This window comes from Callithrix jacchus, chromosome 12, assembly GCF_049354715.1.
Source record: "Callithrix jacchus isolate 240 chromosome 12, calJac240_pri, whole genome shotgun sequence".
In the NCBI taxonomy this organism is placed as follows: Eukaryota; Metazoa; Chordata; class Mammalia; order Primates; family Cebidae; genus Callithrix; species Callithrix jacchus.
The window spans coordinates 109323796-109343888 of record NC_133513.1 but is presented as its reverse complement, the minus strand read 5'-3'; the positions used below and the strand labels follow the sequence as shown (position 1 = coordinate 109343888).

Genomic DNA, 20093 nt, shown 5'->3' with positions numbered 1-20093 from the left:
ACTGCTGGAAACTTGTGGTGCTTTTCAACCTGGGAATCTCCTGGCCTGTGGGTGGTAATAACTCATTTCGAAATGCAGTGATCACTCACCCTCTGCATTGTTCTCACTGGGAACTGCACTCCAGAGCTGTTCCTATCTGGCCATCTTGGATCCGCCCTCTTCTTTTTCTCTTTTTAAGACGGAGTCTTGCTCTGTTGCCAGGCTGGAGTGCATTGGTGCGATCTTAGCTCACTGCAATCTCTACCTCCTGGGTTCAAATGATTCTCCTTCCTCAGTCTCCCTAGTAGCTGGGACTACAGGGGTGCACCATTACACTTGGCCAATTTTTGCATTTTTAGTGGAGACAGGGATTCACTGTGTTGGCCAGGATGATCTTGATCTCCTGACCTTATGGATCTGCCTGCCTCAGCCTCCCAAAGTGCTGGGATTATAGGCGTGAGTCACCATACCCTGCTGGGAATGCTTATTTCTTAAAGATTTTTCTTTTTGAGACAGAGTCTTGCTCTGTCACCCAGGCTGGAGTGCAGTGGCATAATCTCGGCTCACTGCAACCTACACCTCCCCGGTTCCAGCAATTTTCCTGCCTTAAATAAAGTTTTAAAGGAAACACATATCTTGTGATAAAGCTGATTGGGAAGTCACTTATTAAAGATCCTAAGTAGAGTGACTTCACTTCATTTGATGGACCAATAACCTAGGAATGAATCTTTGAAAACTGAAGACTAACACTTAAAAACAAACTGAAAGTCTATTATTACAGTTTTTATTAAAAATAAAGGAAAGGTACTGATTAAACCAATTTGGCTCCTTTAAAACGGTTATTAAAATAGGAAACTACTGTAACAACACAAAATTTCATTTTTAGATTCCTTAGACTATTTCTTTAGGATGCATGTGATAGGGAGGAAGGAAGGAAGAAAGAAGGGAGAGAGAGCAGGAGGGAGGGAGTGGGGAGGAAGAAGGAAAGAAGGGAGGGAGGGAGGGAGGCAGGCAGGCAGACACTTTTATAAGAATTTGTCATTCTCTTCGATGTGGTACCAGAGAAATCCAGCAGATGGCCCTCATATATTTTTCTAAATATGATGCTGAATTAAAAACAGGATTGCTTGTACTTTGTATTTCAGACCACAAAGACTGAATAAATCATAGAAGCAAACACATTTCAAAATTTTCTATTACCATGGAGAGATAATGCTTTTAAGGTACTCTAATGCACATTCATAACTTGCAAGTAACTTACAATTTTCACTTCCTATTCTAGCAGGTGGTGAAAAGTAAGCATTTATAACCATTATCTGCCAATCAACAGCTTGATAATAGAAAGCTGTAAGTGACCACTGAGAGACCTACAAACTTTTCTATGACGGGATGCAGGATCCTTACTTTCTTCTGGTTTATTTCCAATGTTTTTATTGGTTGTTCAACATACATAGGTTCTAATTAGCAAACACAACTACCATTTTCGAGCTAAGTAAACATGCTCAGTAAGAAATAAGACAGGGTAATTCAACCAAGAAAGATAATAAATGAATCCAGTTTCTTTAGAGAATCAATAATAAAGACTTAAATGATTAAGTAATAGATATAGGTTAAATGAACAAGTTCATCCAAACCATGTTTCAACACATTCGTTGGACACTTCCTATATACCAGACACTGTTCCAGGCACTGAGAGATAAGCGATGTACAAAATAAGAAATACCCTGCTTTCATGGAACTTCTACTTTAGTGGTGATAAGTAGAAAAGAAAAACAAGAAAAATGTCAGAACTTATAAGAAGTATGAAGAGAATTTATAAATAGAATATGAGATAGTGTGACTGTGTGACTACTTTAGACTGACTGTTTAAAGGAAGACTTCTCTGAGGAGGTGACATTTCACTTCATATCTGAATGACAGAAGCTGACAGCCATCCAGAGATCAGGGGGTGGAGCAACCCAGGCAGAGGGAACATAGCTCATTAAATGATCCTAAGGCCAGAGCAAGTCGGGTTTATGTGGGGGGCAGAAAGATCTGTGTGGATGGAGAGGAGTCTACAAGGAGGAGAGCTGGTATGGCATGAGTTCTGAGGGGTAGGATGGATGGAGAGATGGATAAAAGATTGGATAGAAGGAAGAATACAAGGAGAAAGGAAATGAGCAAGCGCGCTAATTTCAGGCTAATCAGAGATTCTTTTACATGTTGATCTTTCTGGATGTTTTCTATTAGTCACATTACTGCCTCAGCAAGTACTGAAGAATGAAAATAACCTTTATGATTTGATATTGTAAAAAGGTGCCATCCCTCAGGTTATCACTTTAAATATCGATGACCACAGGGTAGTGCTGAAAAAAAACTACATCTGTAGAAAGTGTAATAAAGCAGGATGAATAGGTATTCCTTTCAGGAGATAGCCAGAGGTGAATTTTCAGTAATACTTGATTTGAGTATGTTTTTATTCTAATTTGCCTCTTTCTTCTCAAGGAGTGTAGAAAGATATTCCTAATTAATTAAAGATTCATATTTGCTTATTCTGATTAATCAATGCTTTCTGGTACCAAAGGGTGATTTAAATAATTCTTAAATTTTTCTTATCTTCTAGTATTTACCTGTTGTGTAATATTTTATTGTAAGCAAGTTTTCAAAAGCAATATATATTTAAGCTCTGTTAGAACTGAAACCCAAGCAATTAAACTGTAAATAAAGATCTGCTCTCTGCGATCTCACGCAAATCAGATCATCAATCAAAACCTCAGTTCCCCCTGAAAAGGTGGATAGCTGATTGGTCTACAACTAGAATCCTGATAAAGAGTTTTGATTTTATTGAAGAAAAAGAGTTTTAAAAATATAATCTTGATATTTTACAAATTTTCATTGGTTCCAGATTGTAGAGTTGACATTATGCTGACCCTATGACTACTCTCATGTCACCCATTCCCACCCAGGAGCTTCTTTGTCCAAAGTCTACAAAAGCTGTTTCAACAACCACACCACTTAATGGCGGCTTAAATTTGTAAATACTTTCTCTCAGTAATCACAAAGCCATATCCAGAAACATCATTAGTAATTGTATTTGCATCTATTAAATGCAGATTAAGAAGATTTTATTTTAACAAGATTTTATTTATCAACTAATTAGAATGACAATTTATTACAAGTATGAAAATAATTAACGTAGAATTATTCAAGTAGTGTAGTTATGGTTGTAAGAAAAAAATAAAATCATTTTCTCCCATTCAATGGGCCTTGTTTGGAAGAACTACTTACATCACACATTGTTATTAATTTCACATATTCACTTATTGTTTATTTTCCCAGACATCTGAATTCTGGTGCTGTTTATTTCATAGAGGCCTTTTAAAAACAAATTCACTCCATATCAAAAGCAGTTGTTTAAATCAGCATTCAATTCTGACAGCTTTGCTCTCGATACCTTTCATAGCAGCAGCTGAGAGAGCACCTTACCATCAGTCATGGCTTTTTTCCCTCCAATCAAAGTATATATTCTACAATAAGCATTGCCCTACAAAATTTTTTCCTCATGTTTAATAAATGTGACCTTACATATAATTATCAACAAACAGATACGATCCTGGTTCTCCCTTTTAAAGCAGAGGAAGTTATTACTTTATTTCCCTCGTGTGGTAGTCAATGCTGCCTTGATATTAGTCTTTTGCCAAGTGTCAGTAAAATAACAAAGCTTCTTTACTGCTATGATGATTTGACTATTAGCAAACCAAGAAAAAACTTAACTTGAAAATATAACGTTTAGAAAGCACAAATGCAACTGACTATACATTCCAACCTCAAATATTTTCAAAGATAACTTCACCCTTTCCATTCTTACATTTTAAAAAATCTATTGTCTTAAGATAAAAGGGCCACAAAAACCCAAGACGTAATCCCTGCTTCAGGCTAATGACAAAGAACATTTTTTATTTTTAGTTCACATCCTGACAAAAAATTCCCTTGACAGAAAATGTTCTGAACTAGATTCTGAGAGGCAAACATTTTCTTTACTAAAGTTTTTCCGGATGACAAAGGAGAAACGAGGAGTCAAAAAAGAAATATAAAAGTTCACCTAAAATAGATAAGCTTCAAATGTTAAAATACTTTTTAGTACATTAAACAGCTTTTAAATTTCAAATTTTATCCTATCAATACTTGAATCACAGAACACCTTACCCTGAGACACCCGTAATTAAAATAGTCTCATATTTCTTTCTATCATGCCACTAAACTGCTATTGTTTCCTGGGCTGCAAATAAATGATTTATTCATGATAGTGTGACACAGTTATGTATGATTGATTGGTATAAAATAGAAAGGGACTTTGTCCTCCGCAGGAGCTTTGAACAGGGGCTGTCCAGTGCATGCTGTCTGTCCATCTGCAGCTACCCAGCTAAATTACTGCTTGCCCTTCTGTTAATGGACTCAGTGGATTTTTCACAGCATAATCTGCATTCTACAAAAAATTACTAATCCCAGTTGACTCTGTTTTAAGACATTTCTAGATTCCAATTCATTATAATACAATGACCTCTACCTTACCTTAGAATCTCATCATGGTTTTTCAAATTCAAAGAAAAAAAAAAAAGGTAGGCAGACAATTTTTTTGTTTGTTTCTTTTACAAAAGAAACCACTACTATTGCCAAAACAATGATAGAATAGAAATCATTCTGATTGTAGATACTTTAAAAGCTTTTCTTTACTCTTCCTCCCATTTCAATAATTAGGCCAGGGAAGGAAGAAAGGAATTTTTAGGCCAGTGGTAATGCTCCACATCCTATGATTTTTGTCACTGTTTTTCCCCTAGAGTAATAGCACCATTAATCAGCAGAAAAATTTGCAGCAAACTATCTATACATTTTAATATTGTCCTCAGTGAAGAACTGAGAGTTAGAAAGTTGCTTCTCAAAGAACTTGTGTTACATTATATAACTATGGTGGCAAGCCACAAACCTCAGAGCAGTATCAGTGTTACTTTGAGTTAGTTTGCATTTTTATCACAACCAAGTATATGGAAAATTTAATGAATTTGCTTAATGATGGACATTCGTTTAAAAATTGTCTTCTGTGTAGCCAAAGTCTTACTTTCAGGGTAATTGAATTCAGTCTGAGACATATTTTTATCCAGATAAGTTCAGTTAATCTTCCTACTTATGAGTTTTATGACTTACTAATTCTTAAAAAAAAAAACCCTAAAAACAGACTTAATCTATGGCTAACCTTTTATCTTGATGTGCAGTTTAGTTTCATACACTGTGATTTCTATCGATCACTGTATTTCCTTTGTTTCAGAGAACTCTTCTTTTAATTACATCAATTCTAATTGTTCAGTTATTTTGATTGGTATTACATGGATACTGCTTTCTACTATTCTACCATGCAATGCTAAAATAATTATTTGATTATATGAAAACTAGCTTAAATCTTAAATAACACATTTTAAGCATTTTAAAATAATGAAAATACTGAACCTTCAGTTTTATTCTGAAATTCATCTGAATACTGATTCTGTTATTGAATATTTAATCTAGATATTCTATATGACACACGTGAAAGTACAGTTGTATTGGTAGCAGTTTATTCTGCATATATGCTGTTGTGTTAGTAATTCAAATAGGTAGTCAATCTGTAGTTTACATTAATATTTCAGCTACGAAACCAATAATGAGCAAAAATTACTGGCAAGTGAAAAAGGCTTTATGTGTTAACTCTGCATATTAAATATATATAACAATACAGATTCACAGGACTTAGAATGTGGGTAGACAAATATACTAAAATAAGACAGAACTGAAGTCATGACAAATCCCAGTAACCATTTCCCACTCTGCATTTGCATATGAGATAGTCTACAATTCTCTGCTACCATTAACTTGTTTCTTCCTAAGCAAAAATAATTGATTACTATTTTAGATATTTAAAAAATAAAAATAGAAATTACTTTTGAAAATTGCAAATTATTTAAACACATGGCAATTACTATGCATACTGAAGGAGAGTGTTTCAACTTTGCTAATTTCTGAAAAATAAGGGTGTTAACATATACAAAAAAAGCTATGTCTAAATAAGAATTGCTTTGAAATAAGACTTGCGTAGGCCCTGCTCTGAGACTTAGGCAAACCCAAGTACTCTGCCTTAACATTAATAGATAAAAGGATTTCATAAGTATTTTATATTTGATATTAAATGAATTCAATTAAAACCACAAAAGAAAATGTGGTTCTAACATTAGCCTTCAGTATTTTGAAATATATCCCCAATAAGTTTTCTTCCTTTTCCTAACCTACTCCAATCTAGGATATTGTTGAATTGTTTCAATACACTTTCATTTTTATTTTATTTTTAATTTTTTATTTCCATAGGTATATTGGGGAACAGGTGGTATTTGGTTACAAGAGTAAATTCTTTGGTGGTAATTTGTGAGACTTTGGTGCACCCATCACCTGAGCAGTATACACTACACCCAATTTGTAGTATCTTAACCCTTCCCCCTTCCCTCCTTTCCCCGAGTTCCCAAAGTCCACTGTGTCACTCTTATACCTTTGCATCCTCATAGCTTAGCTCCCACTCATGAGTGAGAACATACAATGTTTCGTTTTCCATTTCTGAGTTACTTCATTTAGAATAATTGTCTCCAATCTCATCCAGGTCATTGTGAATGCAATTAGTTTATTCATTTTTAGGCTGAGTATTCCATCGAATATATATTCCACAATGTATTTATCCACTCATTGATTAATGGGCATTTGGGTTGGTTTCACTTTTTTGCAATGGCGAACTGTGCTGCTATAAACATGTGTGTGCAAGTATCTTTTTCACATGACTTCAGGAGTCATGTGAAAGGAGTCATATGATTCTTATATTAGTCAATATACTTTTAGACAATAGACTTTGCCTAGTCAGAAATGGTAACAGGAGAAAGACAAGTGATGTTGGAAATTTGGTAGCAATACCAAGTATGATCCTGCCCTAACTACACTGTTTTCAGTTGCAGTATTTCAGGCCACCAAAGAAAATGAAACTTGATGTCTGTAAGGAGATTATGTACCTCATAATCCACTGGGATTCATATCCCCATGGACAATTTATTTCATTATAACCAACAATGGCATTAACCAGAAAATGGCTTCAGGTGCTCCAGACTTTATGACACACAGGAAAAAGTAAGAACACTTTTACAGATGAAGGTCCTCAGAGAATCTCTGTCAACAGACATTTTATGATTAGAGAATAATTAAAGTGAAAGGACACACCTTTGTTAGTAGAAGTGGCACCGACACAACTGGGCAATAAACTGAATGTTTCTTCCTGTGTGTGTTTCACTGGACCTTAGCTAAGTAAGCTACAACAAAAAATGAAAACTATAGTGTATCAGTCCATTCTTGCATTGCTATGAAGAAACACCTGAGACTGGGTAATTTATAAAGAAAACAAGTTTAATTGTCCCATGGTTCTGCAGGCTGTACAGGAAGCATAATGACTTCTGCTTCTAGGGAGGCCTCAGAAAGTTTCCAGTCAAGGCAGAAGACAAAGTGGGAGTGAGACATCTCATATGGTGGGAGCAGGAGCAAAGTGGGAAAGTGCTATACACTAATAAACAACTAGATCTTAGAAGAATTCACTCAGCGAGGACAGTACCAAGAAGAATGGAGCTAAGTTACTCATGAGAAATCCACCCCCATGATCCAATCACTGCCTATCAGGGCCCACCTCCAAAGGTGGGGATCACAATTCAACATGAGATTTGGGTGGGACACAGATCCAAACCATATCATATACATTAGAAAGGACAGGTCAGCTTGAAGTTCAGAGGGATATAAGAAGCCTGGGAGCATGGTATCTATTTTTTCTCTTTTTCCTTCCTTTAGAAACAAAGTCAAACCACAGAGGAACTCTTAAAGTTTGAGTAACAAGACAAAAAATTATCTTAAAGGGCTAACACACCATTTCTAGATATTAACCATTTGAATATTTTAACCCCCATATTCTCCACAAGAATCTGTTGTAATGGGTTCCATTCATATATCTATCACAAAGATTTGATTCTAAGATGCTCTGATCAAATCTCAGTGGCTGATCAATTCTCTGTAAGTTATTTGCTTTCCTGAAGATCTTTCTGTGCCAATGTCTGAAAAGAAAACATAATAATTACTCATGAGGAAAACTAAATTCTTAATAAAAGAATTACATAAATTGTATCTAAATTTAACATTACAATAATTCTGGGCATTTCTCAATTATGTTTGTGAAAGTTTTTATAAAAAATATAAATTCATAAAAACCCTAGAAGAAAACCTAGGCAATACCATTCAGGACATAGGCATGGGCAAAGACTTCATGACTAAAACACCAAAAGCAATGGCAACAAAAGCCAAAATAGACAAATGGGATCTAATTAAACTTAAGAGCATCTGTACAGCAAAAGAAACTACCATCAGAGTGAAAAGGCAACCTACAGAATGGAAGAAAATTACTGCAATCTACCCATCTGACAAAGGATGAATATCCAGAATCTACAAAGAACTTAAACAAATTTACAAGAAAAAAACAAGCAACCCCATTAAAAAGTGGGCAAAAGATATGAACAGACACTTCTCAAAAGAAGACATTTATGCAGCCAACAAACATATGAAAAAAAGCTCATCGCCACTGGTCATTAAAGAAATGTAAATCAATACCACAGTGAGATACCATCTCATGCAAGGTGGAATTGCAATCATTAAAAAATTAGGAGAATAGATGCTGAAGAGGATGTGGAGAAATAGGAATACTTTTACACTGTTGGTGGGTGTGTAAATTAGATCAACCATTGTGGAACACAGTGTGGTGACTTCGAGGACCTAGAACTAGAAATACCATTTGACCCAGGAATCCCATTACTGGCTATATACCCAAAGGATTATAAGTCATTCCATTATATAGACACATGTACACATATGTTTACTGTGGCACTATTCACAATAGCAAAGACTTGGAACCAACCCAAATGTCATCAGTGATAGACTGGGTAAAGAAAATGTGGCACATATACACCATGGAATACTACGCAACCATAAAAAAAAATGAGTTCATGTCCTTTGCTGGGACATGGATAAAGCTGGAAACCATCATGCTCAGCAAACTAACATAAGAACAGAAAAACAAACACATGTTCTCACTCATAAGTGAGTTGAACAATGAGAACACATGGACATAGGGAGGGCAACATCACACTGGGGCCTGTTGGGGGATGGGGGGCTAGGGGAGGGATAGCATTAGAAGAAATACCTAATGTAGATGACGGGGTGATGGATGCAGTAAACACCATGGCACATTTATAACTATGTAACAAACCTGCACATTCTGCACATGTACCACAGAACTTAAAGTTTTATATATATATATATATGTGTGTGTGTGTGTGTATGTGTGTGTATAAATTCAAACATAACATATTGAAACATTTTTGAACAAGAAAATGTTTACATAAAATAAACATGTAACAATATGCAATATATCAAATTAAAACTATATTTTAAGATAAAGCTATTCATGTCTTTCACTAAAATAGAGTATGACAATACTGTATTCATTTTATAAACAACCAAAGTAAGAGGTTAAAACAATTTAAAGCGCTCCCATACAATCTGAAAATACACTTCCAATAATTAAATTCAAGGTTTTTGAGATCACACAAATATGCAATAAGAAAGTTTTAGGATCAAATATAATAAAAGTATAATTTATGCCTATCAAAAATAAAAAGCTTTTAAGGCATTATGATAGTTACATTTCCTTCAGTGCATTAATCCTCTAATAACAGTTTCAGTCAAGGAAATGTTATGAGGTCAGATCTAAAGTTTTTCTAACTTGGTTTGAAATCATACATATTCTCTTTGAATATAATTTGTTTCATGTAACAAGTTATATTAAAAAATATACCTAACTCTCCAGGAACTCAAAACACTTCACAGATGTATAGCCTGATCTTAGTTATCTTCATTACTGCTTTTTTGTTTTTTGCAGAGGGATGAAACACTAGTTCAGTGATTTGTACACCAGTAAAACCATTCTTGCCAGTAGGTAAAATAATGCTGATCAAAAGTTAAACAATCAACAATAACTTACCAACTCCAGAAATTCTATTTCTGTTTTAAGAGCTTCATAAACACTTTCCATGTCATCTTCTTTATAAAGTTCTAATTCTTTTTTAAGTCTATTTGAAAAGAAAATTCCACCTATTAGTTCAATAATAAACTATAATTTTATTACTGCATAGAGAGGGACAAATTTGTAGCTTCTATAGCCAGAATTTCAAGTTAAAACTAAAGAATTTGGATATTTTAATTCTCTATAATTTTGCACTAAAAATCTTCATAAAGAAATTAAGGTAGACTGACTAATAGACATTTAATACTTTTGTTTGTTTTGTTTTGTTTTTTTGAGACGGAGTCTCGCTCTGCCACCCAGGCAGGAATACAGTGGTGTGATCTTGGCTCACTGTGACCTCTGCCTCATGAGTTCAAGCAATTCTCCTGCCTCAGCCTCCTGAGTAGCTGGGATTACAGGCACCTGGCATCATACCCAGCAAAGTTTTGTACTTTTAGTAGAGATGGGGTTTCGCCATGTTGGCTAGGCTGGTCTTGAACCCCTGACTTCAGATGACTCGAGCTCCCACAGTGCTGGGATTACAGGCATGAGCCACAGCACCCAGCTGACATTTAATAATCTTATCATAACTAAAAGAGGAACATCAGGTGGTGGAAAAAAATATAGTACTATGTCTTAACATTTCTATTTTAGTCCTGGCCACTAGCAAACTGAATGAGCTTAGTTAAAATATTTAGCTTCTCTGAACCTCACCTGAAAATTTTTAAGCATAAAAAAAAATGACCCTTGAGATTTCTTTTCAATCTAAAATTAAACTATAACTTTATAATATATGTGTATAATTAAAATATACTTTAGGAGTGAGAAAGCAACATCTTTCTTTTTCCCAATTAAGCTTCTTTCCCCCATTAAGTCTTTAATCTTTTGAATATTTTGAATTTTTTTAACGTGAAATAGTACATAAATTTTATTAACATGCATTGGGAATCACAAAAAAAAATAGGTTTAGATTCAGGTTTATTACGGTCTTAATGAAATAAAGGGGATTTGGAGTTGTTAAAGTTTGTGAGAGACTGTCGTTTGAAACCATCAAACCAAAATCGAGTTTCTGGAGTTAGGTGCTGTGTGATCTATCTTGAAAATGGGCCAGTTTCCCAAAAAATAGGAGATTCACAGCAACCAATCAAAGGGGCCCTGAACCAGCATAAGACAGTCTCCTCTGAATTATACTATAAGAAATTAACTTTGAAATGATTCTAGAAAAATCCAATTAAATGTTTATACTGAATTTTTTTTGTATTTTTGTTTTTTTCTTTTTATCAGATTTTAAGGAGCTAGAATATATGGAAATATGTGCATATAGTAATGGAAGGGCTACTTTTGTTAAAATCAATTTATTCATACTCATCTTGGTATTGGCTCTGTCTTCAATGATAGCAGTACCTCCTCTTTCCCTGGTATTAGAGTGGCACCCTTATCTTGCCTTACGTTTAAGCAGATAAAGCCTAAAAGGGGAAAGAACTCTTCCTGTATCTATTGAGTCTCAATTGCCGAGGTAATCCTTATGACAATGTGGCATAATTTCAGGGTGGTATATTTGGGTCCCTTCAAAGCAAGCTCAGAGAGGCAAGAGAAACAGTAAATCTTAAACAAACAGCCAACAAATGTGCTAGTATCATATAAACTTGATGATTATAAATGTAATCTGGAAACTTACTGTCAAATCAGCATGGACTTTGAGGAATTTTTTAAAAAATTATTTGACGCCTGTATTTAATGTGGAAAATAGTAAAAAATAAGTTTTCCATTTCTGGCATTATGACTAACTTTTTTTTTCTTTGAAAAGAAAAATATAAACAAAATCTAGGAGCTGTGGCTGAAGAGGTGGAAAGCCAGACCCTGGAATTAGGCAGCTAGGAGGCTAAAGCTGCCCTGAGGGGAGATATGAGGAACAACACTACTCTCCCAAACTTAAGCAACTCCTGGGCCAGCAACAAGGTGAGAAGAATAGATCGATTTGAACTTTTGCTGAGCCCTGACCCTCGAGGGGAAGCTGAAGGAGTTGTAAAATCAGTGGCATTTCCTAGATACCAGCAAATGCAAAAGAAAATCTCTAAAGGAAACCTTAACAAATTTAGACCCACAGGACTCAGAGCTTGCGAACAATGTGTTTGCAGCAAAAATCTGTGAAGCATCCAACAAGGAAAGCCATTATAAAGTAAAAGCAGAGATAAGAAGCAATAGATTACACCCAGGTTATTCGCAAACAACAGATTATTAACAAAATAAGATGTCCAATGGCTAACAAAAATAGGAAATGGTATTAAATTTCATTCACGATCAGGGAAATAAACAAAGAAAAGCATAAGGAAACACTATTAAACATTCACTAGAGTAACTAAAATGAAACATAGGCAATACCAGGTGTTGACAAGGATATGAAGAAACTGGAACCTCCAGGTCACTAGCATAGGATATTGCTTTCCATTCTGTTTGTAACCTATCTATGTCCTTATATTCAAAGTGAGTTTCTTGTGGAAACCATATAGTTGTGTCTTACTCTTTTATCTAATGTAATAATATGTCTTTTACTTGCTATATTTAGATCATTTTCATTTAATATAATTATTCATATGGCTGGATTTAAAATATAAGATTTTTCTAATCATTTTCTATTTGTTCTATCTGTGCTTTGCTCTCTTCTTTCCCTCTCCACCTGCTTTTGAAACATCTTCTTCAATTGCATTTTATCTATTCTATTGACTTATTATTTATACTTACTGTAGTCCCCCTTTATCCAAGGGGGATACAGGCTCTAATGCCCTCAGTGGACACCTGAACCTGTAGACAGTACTAATCCCTGTATATGCTATGATTTTTCCTCTAAATATATACCTATGATAAAGTTTAATTTATAAACTAGGCACAGAAAGAGATGATCAACAATACCTAATAATAAAATAGAAAAATTATAATATACTGTAATAAAAGTTATATGATGTGGTCTCTTTCTTTCTCTCTCTCAAGATATCTTAATGTACTATAGATCTTAGCAACCTCCGCATACAATTTTTTTTTCCTTTCCCTACTAAGTCAAAAACTTTTATCTTTTCACTTACAGGAAGCACTTGACACCTTCTTTTAGGCATATATGAATTGCCAGCATCACTACCTTTGTGCTTTGGGCCCATCATTAAGTGCAGTAAGGGTTACCACAAAGACTGTGATAGCACAACAGTTGATATGATAATCCAGATGGCTATGAAGTAACAAGCAGACAGGTAGCATATACAGTGCAGATACACTGGACAAAGGGATGATTTACGTCCGGGGAAGAATGGAGAAGTGCACAGGAGTTCATCACGCTACTCAGAATGGTGTGCAATTGAGAATTATTTATAAAATTTTTCATTTTATATTTTGGAACCATGGGTGAATGTGGGTAACTGAAACTGCAGAAAAAAACTGCAAATAAGGGGGGTCTACTGTATTTTTTAAAGTTGTAAGGCCTGCATTTGGATTAGCACACATCTTCAATTTATTACTGTGTACTCGCAAATAATTACTGGCCTGCTCACTTGGCCAGGCCGCGGTGGCTCACGTCTGTAATCCCAGAACTTTAGGATGCCAAGGCAGGCAGATTACTTGAAGCAAGGAGTTCAAGACTAGCCTGGCCAGCATGGCGAAAACTTGTCTCTACAAAAAATACAAAAATTAGCACATGCCCATAATCCAAGCTATTTGAGTGGCTGAGGCAGGAGAATAGCTTGAACCCTGGGGGCAGAGGTTGCAGTGAGCCAAGATCAAGAGCCACTGCACTCCAGTCTGGGTGACAAAGATAGACTCTGTCTCAAAAAAAAAAAAAAAAATAACACTTGCTACACTTACAGGATAAGAAACTTTAAACATTTATTTCCAGTTTATCCCTCCCATTTTTTGTTCAGTCACCATCATGCATTTTTCTTTTTACATATGCTACAAACTTAGAATATATTCCTACTTGTTTGCTTTAGTCACCCATTTGTTCAGCAATTAAAAGTGTAATTTAAATTTTATATTTATCTTCATTATCTTTCATTTATTTGTATATTTTTAAGTAGAGATGGGGGTCTCTCTATGTTGCCCAGGGTGGTCTCAAACTCTGGGGCTTGAACTCCTGGACTCAAGCTATCTGCCCACTTCAGCCTCTCAAAGTACTGGGATTACAGGTGTGAGCCACCATGCCCAGCCCATTTGAACCATTTCTGAAATTTTATTATTACTTTGCATAGCTCCAAGTTTCTATCTGATATAGTTCGTCTTTCTGAAACACGTATATGGCCCTTTTTTGTAGTGTAGTCTGTTGGCAAGAAATTCAATCAACTTGAGTTTGTCTAAAAATATCTGTATTTGCCTCCATTTGTGAAAGAGATTTTCACTGACAATTCTGAGTTGGCAGCTTTTACTTTCACTCTTTAGGACATCATTCCCTTGTCTTTTGGTTTACATGATTTCTGATGAGAGGTCTTCTATAATTATTCTCTTCATTATATATAATGTAGCTTCTCTTTCTCTGCCTTCCTTCATGATTTGCTCTTTATCTTTGTTTTTCAAAGGTTCAAATATGATGTGTATAGATGTTTGCTTTTTCTCTTTAATGCTGCTTGGGGCTCTCTGAGCTTCTTGTATCTGTGCTCTAAAGTATTTCATTATTTTTGTAGAATTCTCCACCATTATTTCTGACATATGAAACAATATAATCTTGAATACATTATGCTAAACCTAAAAAGCCAGACAAAAGATACATATAATATTATTCCATTTGTATGATGTATTGGAAAATGCAAAACTAAGAAAACAGATCGGGGCTGTGAGTGAAACGCAGGCAATGAGTATAAATAGGCAGGAAGGTTCATTCTAGGGTCATCAAAGTATTTTGTGTCTTGATTGCAGTGGTGGTGACATAACTGAATACTTTTGCCAGTTCACTGTATACTAAAAGGTAAATTTACTGCATGTAGCTTTTAAAAAGGAAATGACAGAAGTCAAGGTTCCTATAAAGTGATAATTAAATTTTTTAATTAAAAAATTTTTAATTAAAAATGTTTAAGTTTCCTAAAGGAAAAAGAATGTTGGAAAAAATCTCTCAATACAAAAACCAAATAAAACCATCTATTATAGGTGATGGGGAGGAAGGCAGCAAATCACACTGCCAAGTGTGTACCTATGCAACAATCTTGCATGTTCTTCACATGTACCCCAAAACCTAAAATGCAATTAAAAAATAATAAAATAATAAAAAGTAAAACATCTATTAGTTATATATACAAACGAAGAAGGAAATAAAGGATTTCACAAAATTTGGAATTACTTGTAAGTAGGGAAATAAACTTCTAAATTCAGCTCTGAAAGAGTTAAGTAACAATTCAATGGTAGAGAGAAGAAAGGAAAAAGGGGACCTAAGGGTGATGAAATGCAGATTAAATGGCCCTCAGAAAGTGAGTTCTTCCCCACGTGGGGAAACACTGAGAAAAGGTCTGAAGCCTCAGAGTTGAGAGCCCTGGCTTCTGTAGGGTGGAAGCAGTTTGTTTAAATCAATGGCTCTCTTATCTTAGGTAGAGAGGGTTGTGGCGTTTTTTAATTTAATGATGTTCTTTTTGTCTTTCCAGGGCTTCTCATTTCCATTTCTTGATTCTTTCTTGTCTTTAAACATTACAGCCCATGCAAAGTTGTCTATGTCTCATCCACTAACCATAGTTGAAGTGAAGAAAGTTTTTGTTTTGTTTTGCTGATAAAGTTTATTAACAACTGTATTATGGACCAAAAGCAAAACCACTTTGAGACACCAGATAATCCAAAAACTACATAAATTGATCTAAACTATAAAGATATAAGGAAAACAGTGAATTTATTTTCCCAAAGCAAATGCAACATTGATACCAGACATGATCAATAGTGAATACTTATATACACACATATACATGTCTATGAATACTAATGCAAAAATTATAAATAAAGTATTAGTAAAGAGAATCCAATACCACACTAAGCAAATAATATACTAAGATCTATTAGGATTTGTTCCAGGAATGAATGTATGGTTCAATATTAGAAATTCATTAATGTAATCAACCATATTAATATTTCCAAGGGGAAATATGATTATCTTCAGAGATGCCAAAAGGGCATTTAAAATATTAAAAATTTATCCCTGATAAAAACTTTTGATGAAATCAGAATTAATAGATACTATTTTTACCCAATAAAAAAATACATATGTCAATCCTAAAGGAAGCATCTCATTGCTTGGGAAACACTAAAGTCAATCTCCTTAAGGTCAGGAACAAGGGTGTCTGTTCCCTTTATTACTTTTTAATATTAAGTTGGAAGAACTAGCCATTAAAAGTAATCTAGAGAAAATAATTAGAGGCATAAGAGTTTGAGAGACAAAGTTATTTCAATTTTCAGGTAACATGACAATATAACTGAAAATTCAAGAGTATCAGTGAATAAAAAAACAACTCAAACAATAAAATAATTTAGTAAGGTAGCAAGATATAAAATTAGCATACAAAAATAGCTAGCCTTTATTTTCATCAATAAAAAATATAACTTTCTCTTTCATAGGACATCATAAAAATGTTAATTATTTCTATATTAAATCAGATTGAATATAATCCTGATAAAAATATGAATTTGTTTCCTTGGTGCTAGGCAAATTGATCCTAAAGTTTATATGAAAAAAATAAACATTCAAGTAAGGCTCTTTAATGTTTTTCTTTTTAGGAAAGCCCTGAGAAAGAAAAACAAAGAGCAGTGATGAGCCCTACCAGCCACTAAATCCTACTACTTAACTTTTATAATTAAAACAGTGCAGCCCTGGCCCATAAATAGAACAGTGGGATATAGTAGGAGACAAATAGAGTCAAGTATAAATGGAAATCTAGTAGATGATAGAGGTGACACCTCAAACCACTGGGGAAAAAAAGATAGACTTTTCATTAAATTGTGCTGGAAAAACTGGATAGTCATTTGCAAATGGATGTAAATGGATTGCCAAAGCTAAAATTGGATCTACATTACACAGCATACACAAGGATATCCTTGAAATGGATCAAAGATTTAAATGTAAAAAATAAAACCATACAAGGTCAAAGTGAAAGTATAGATAAATTATTTGATAAGCTGGGTGTAGGTAAAGACTTTTAAACTATGGCTCAAAACACAAAGGCAATAAAAGAAAAGAAGTATTAAATTCAATTATGTTTAAAAGGTTGTATGGCAAAAATCAACATAAGTAAAGTTCAAAGATAAATAACAAACCAGAAGAAAACATTCGGCACATATGTCACAGATAAAGAACTAATCTCCATAATATATAAATAAATTTTGGCAAGAAAGACCAAAAGCCTGATAGAAAAATAGGAAAAGTCATAGAGAGGTAGTTAAAAAAACAAATGATCCTTAAAGGCATAAAAAACACTCAACTTGACTCATAATAAAGACTTACCAAATACTACACAAGAATGTTGTTTCTCATCTATTACAATGGCAAAACTTCAAAAACTTGATAACAAATTCTTCTGGCAATATTATAGGAAAAAATGTGCTCAAATATTGCTAGAGAAAATTCAAAATGCTACATGTAACCTCAATGGAGGAGAATGTGGCAAGATCCAACAAAACTACATTTGCATTTTCACTTTGACACTGCCACTCCATAGCTAGTAAGATACTATATAAATACAAAACAACATAAACACAAGATTATTTATTGAAGCATTATTTGTAATCACAAAATATTGGAAACAACCTAAGTGTCTATTTATATGAAACTGTTTGAATAAACTATAGTACATCTATTACAGTGAAGTATTATACAGCTATGAAAATGAAGATAATCTTTTAACTAATATAAAATGAATTCCAGGATATACTGTTAAATAAAAAACAGAAATATACAAAAGGCTATATACAATGTGCCAACATTTGTGAAAGAGAAAGTGATATAAGAATATGTAATTGATATATGTTTATTTTTAGAGAAAGTAGGACAGGAAGGATGAATCAAAAACTAGCAAAAATGGTAACCTACAGTAGTGAATGAAAATTTAGTAGGATAGAGAATGGAATGAAGCTCCTCTGGATGTAGCTTTTCATATACTTTTGCTTCTGAATCATGCTGATGTTTTACTTATTTATCAAATAAAATTCAATCAATAAAGTTGAGAAAAAGAGTTCGAAAGTTAGACAAAAAGAACAATTGAGTTAAACACAAATAGAAATGCATAAGCCTAACTGCATTTCAAACTTATTATCATAGGAAAAAATAAAAAAGAATTAAAGTAAATCTTGAACACAATAGTCTATATACCCTCAGTGGGATGTGTAGTAAGGCATTAAGGATTAAAAAGGAATCTTATATTTTATTTAGTAGGCTTATTGTTAGTGGGGGTACACAGCTGGTAATTCTAAAATTATTTTGTGATAATTTGTAGGATTTAGGGAATTAATAATTACATTGATATAATTGAGAACCAGAGCTTTAACTAGAAAGAAGAAAGATGTACATACAGAACAGAGGGAGGAGAAGAAAACCTAGTCATTTGGATTTGAATTGGAGGAGACTGTATAAATTTACCATTTAAAAAATGGTAATTTTAGTTCTGTCCACTTAAAGTACTTGGAAGCAATGACATCCAGTAGCAATGACCACATCTAGAACTGTGGTCTGAGTTTCTAAATACTATTGCCAACTCAAAGATAATAGGGTTTCTTGAAAAAATAACTGGTTCCAGGATTGAGGGAGGAAATGTATAAGAAGAACCTGGAACACTTTCTTGCACCAGAAGGAAAGAAAGTGATTTTTTAAAAAACACACAGAAATCAATTTCGGAGGGATTGCCTCTGGCCAAATTTGGAACAGTTGGGTCATCAAAACTAATAATGACAGTAATAGATTATGACACATGTAATTTTAAAAAATGCATGAGTACATAGACAATTTTTTTAAAGGATAAAGAAAAGGTGGGGGAGGTGGGACAGGGAAACAGAAACCTCTTTTTAAAAGAATTTTACCAATAAACAAATAAATAATTACATGATTAGAAATTACCATCTTGCCACCATCATTGTAATAACTGATTCAGGAGGAAATCATTAGCAGACAATAAATGGCTAAGAGAAGGGTTATTGGGGAAAGAATATGCACAAGATATCAAAGAGTCACCCTATATATTACTTAGTACTACTAATGGAAAATAGTGCTTTGAGAAATCTGACAGACACAATCTTAACTAAGGGATCAAAATTAACATTACCAAAAATGAAACAAACTGACATTATGTGCCTCATGATATAATGCTCTGAAAAAGACACAGTATCACATAATATTCTTGAGAAAAAATATTTAACTTGAATATAATCTCAAAGGAACAAATAGGTACAAATTGAAGAACATTCTAGAAAACAACTAGCCTTGACACCTCAGAAAAAGTGTCAATGTAATGAAAGACAAAAAAGGAGAGAAATTTTCTGGAATAAAAGAGCTTAAAAGAAAACATAATTTGTAATCCTCATTTGGTTCCTAGATAAAAGAAGAGAGAGAGGAAGAAGGGAAAACAGACAGAAAGGAAGAGAAAAAGAAAGAAGGAAAATAACTATAATGAACACTATTAAGATAACAAGGGAATATTAATATAGACTATTAGATAATAGTGCTGCACCAATGTTAAATTTCCTATTTGTTAATTTTCTAATTTTGTTTTTAATCGACATAATAATTGTACATATTTTTAGGATACAGTGTGATGTTTTAATACATGTATATAATGTGCAACAGTGAAATCAGGGTATTTAGTATATCCATCACCTCATACATTTATCATTACTTTATCATAAGAACATTTAAAATCCTCTCTTGTGACTATTTTGAAATACACAATAGAATATGGTTAATCAAGAAACAAAACTGCTGACTATGAAAAATGATTAAAAATTTCAACCACAGAAAAAGTAGAAATTCTTCAACTAGAAC

At 33.7% G+C, this 20093-nt stretch overlaps 1 protein-coding gene across 2 annotated transcripts in view; it reads right to left on the bottom strand.

Annotated features, from left to right (window-relative positions):
* Positions 1-7406: 7406 nt before the first annotated feature.
* CCDC172 (coiled-coil domain containing 172) overlaps positions 7407-20093 on the bottom strand; it is a 59323-nt gene continuing 46636 nt past the window's right edge. Inside the window, exons 8-9 of one of the 2 annotated variants that reach the window (XM_017963408.3) lie at positions 10097-10184; positions 7407-8117 (exon numbers count right to left, since the gene is read on the bottom strand). In XM_017963408.3, the coding sequence (XP_017818897.1) occupies positions 8082-8117; positions 10097-10184 (124 nt within the window). In that variant the 3' untranslated portion in view covers positions 7407-8081. The remainder of the gene's footprint in view (positions 8118-10096; positions 10185-20093) is intronic. The other variant, XM_035269211.3, reaches the window with a different exon arrangement.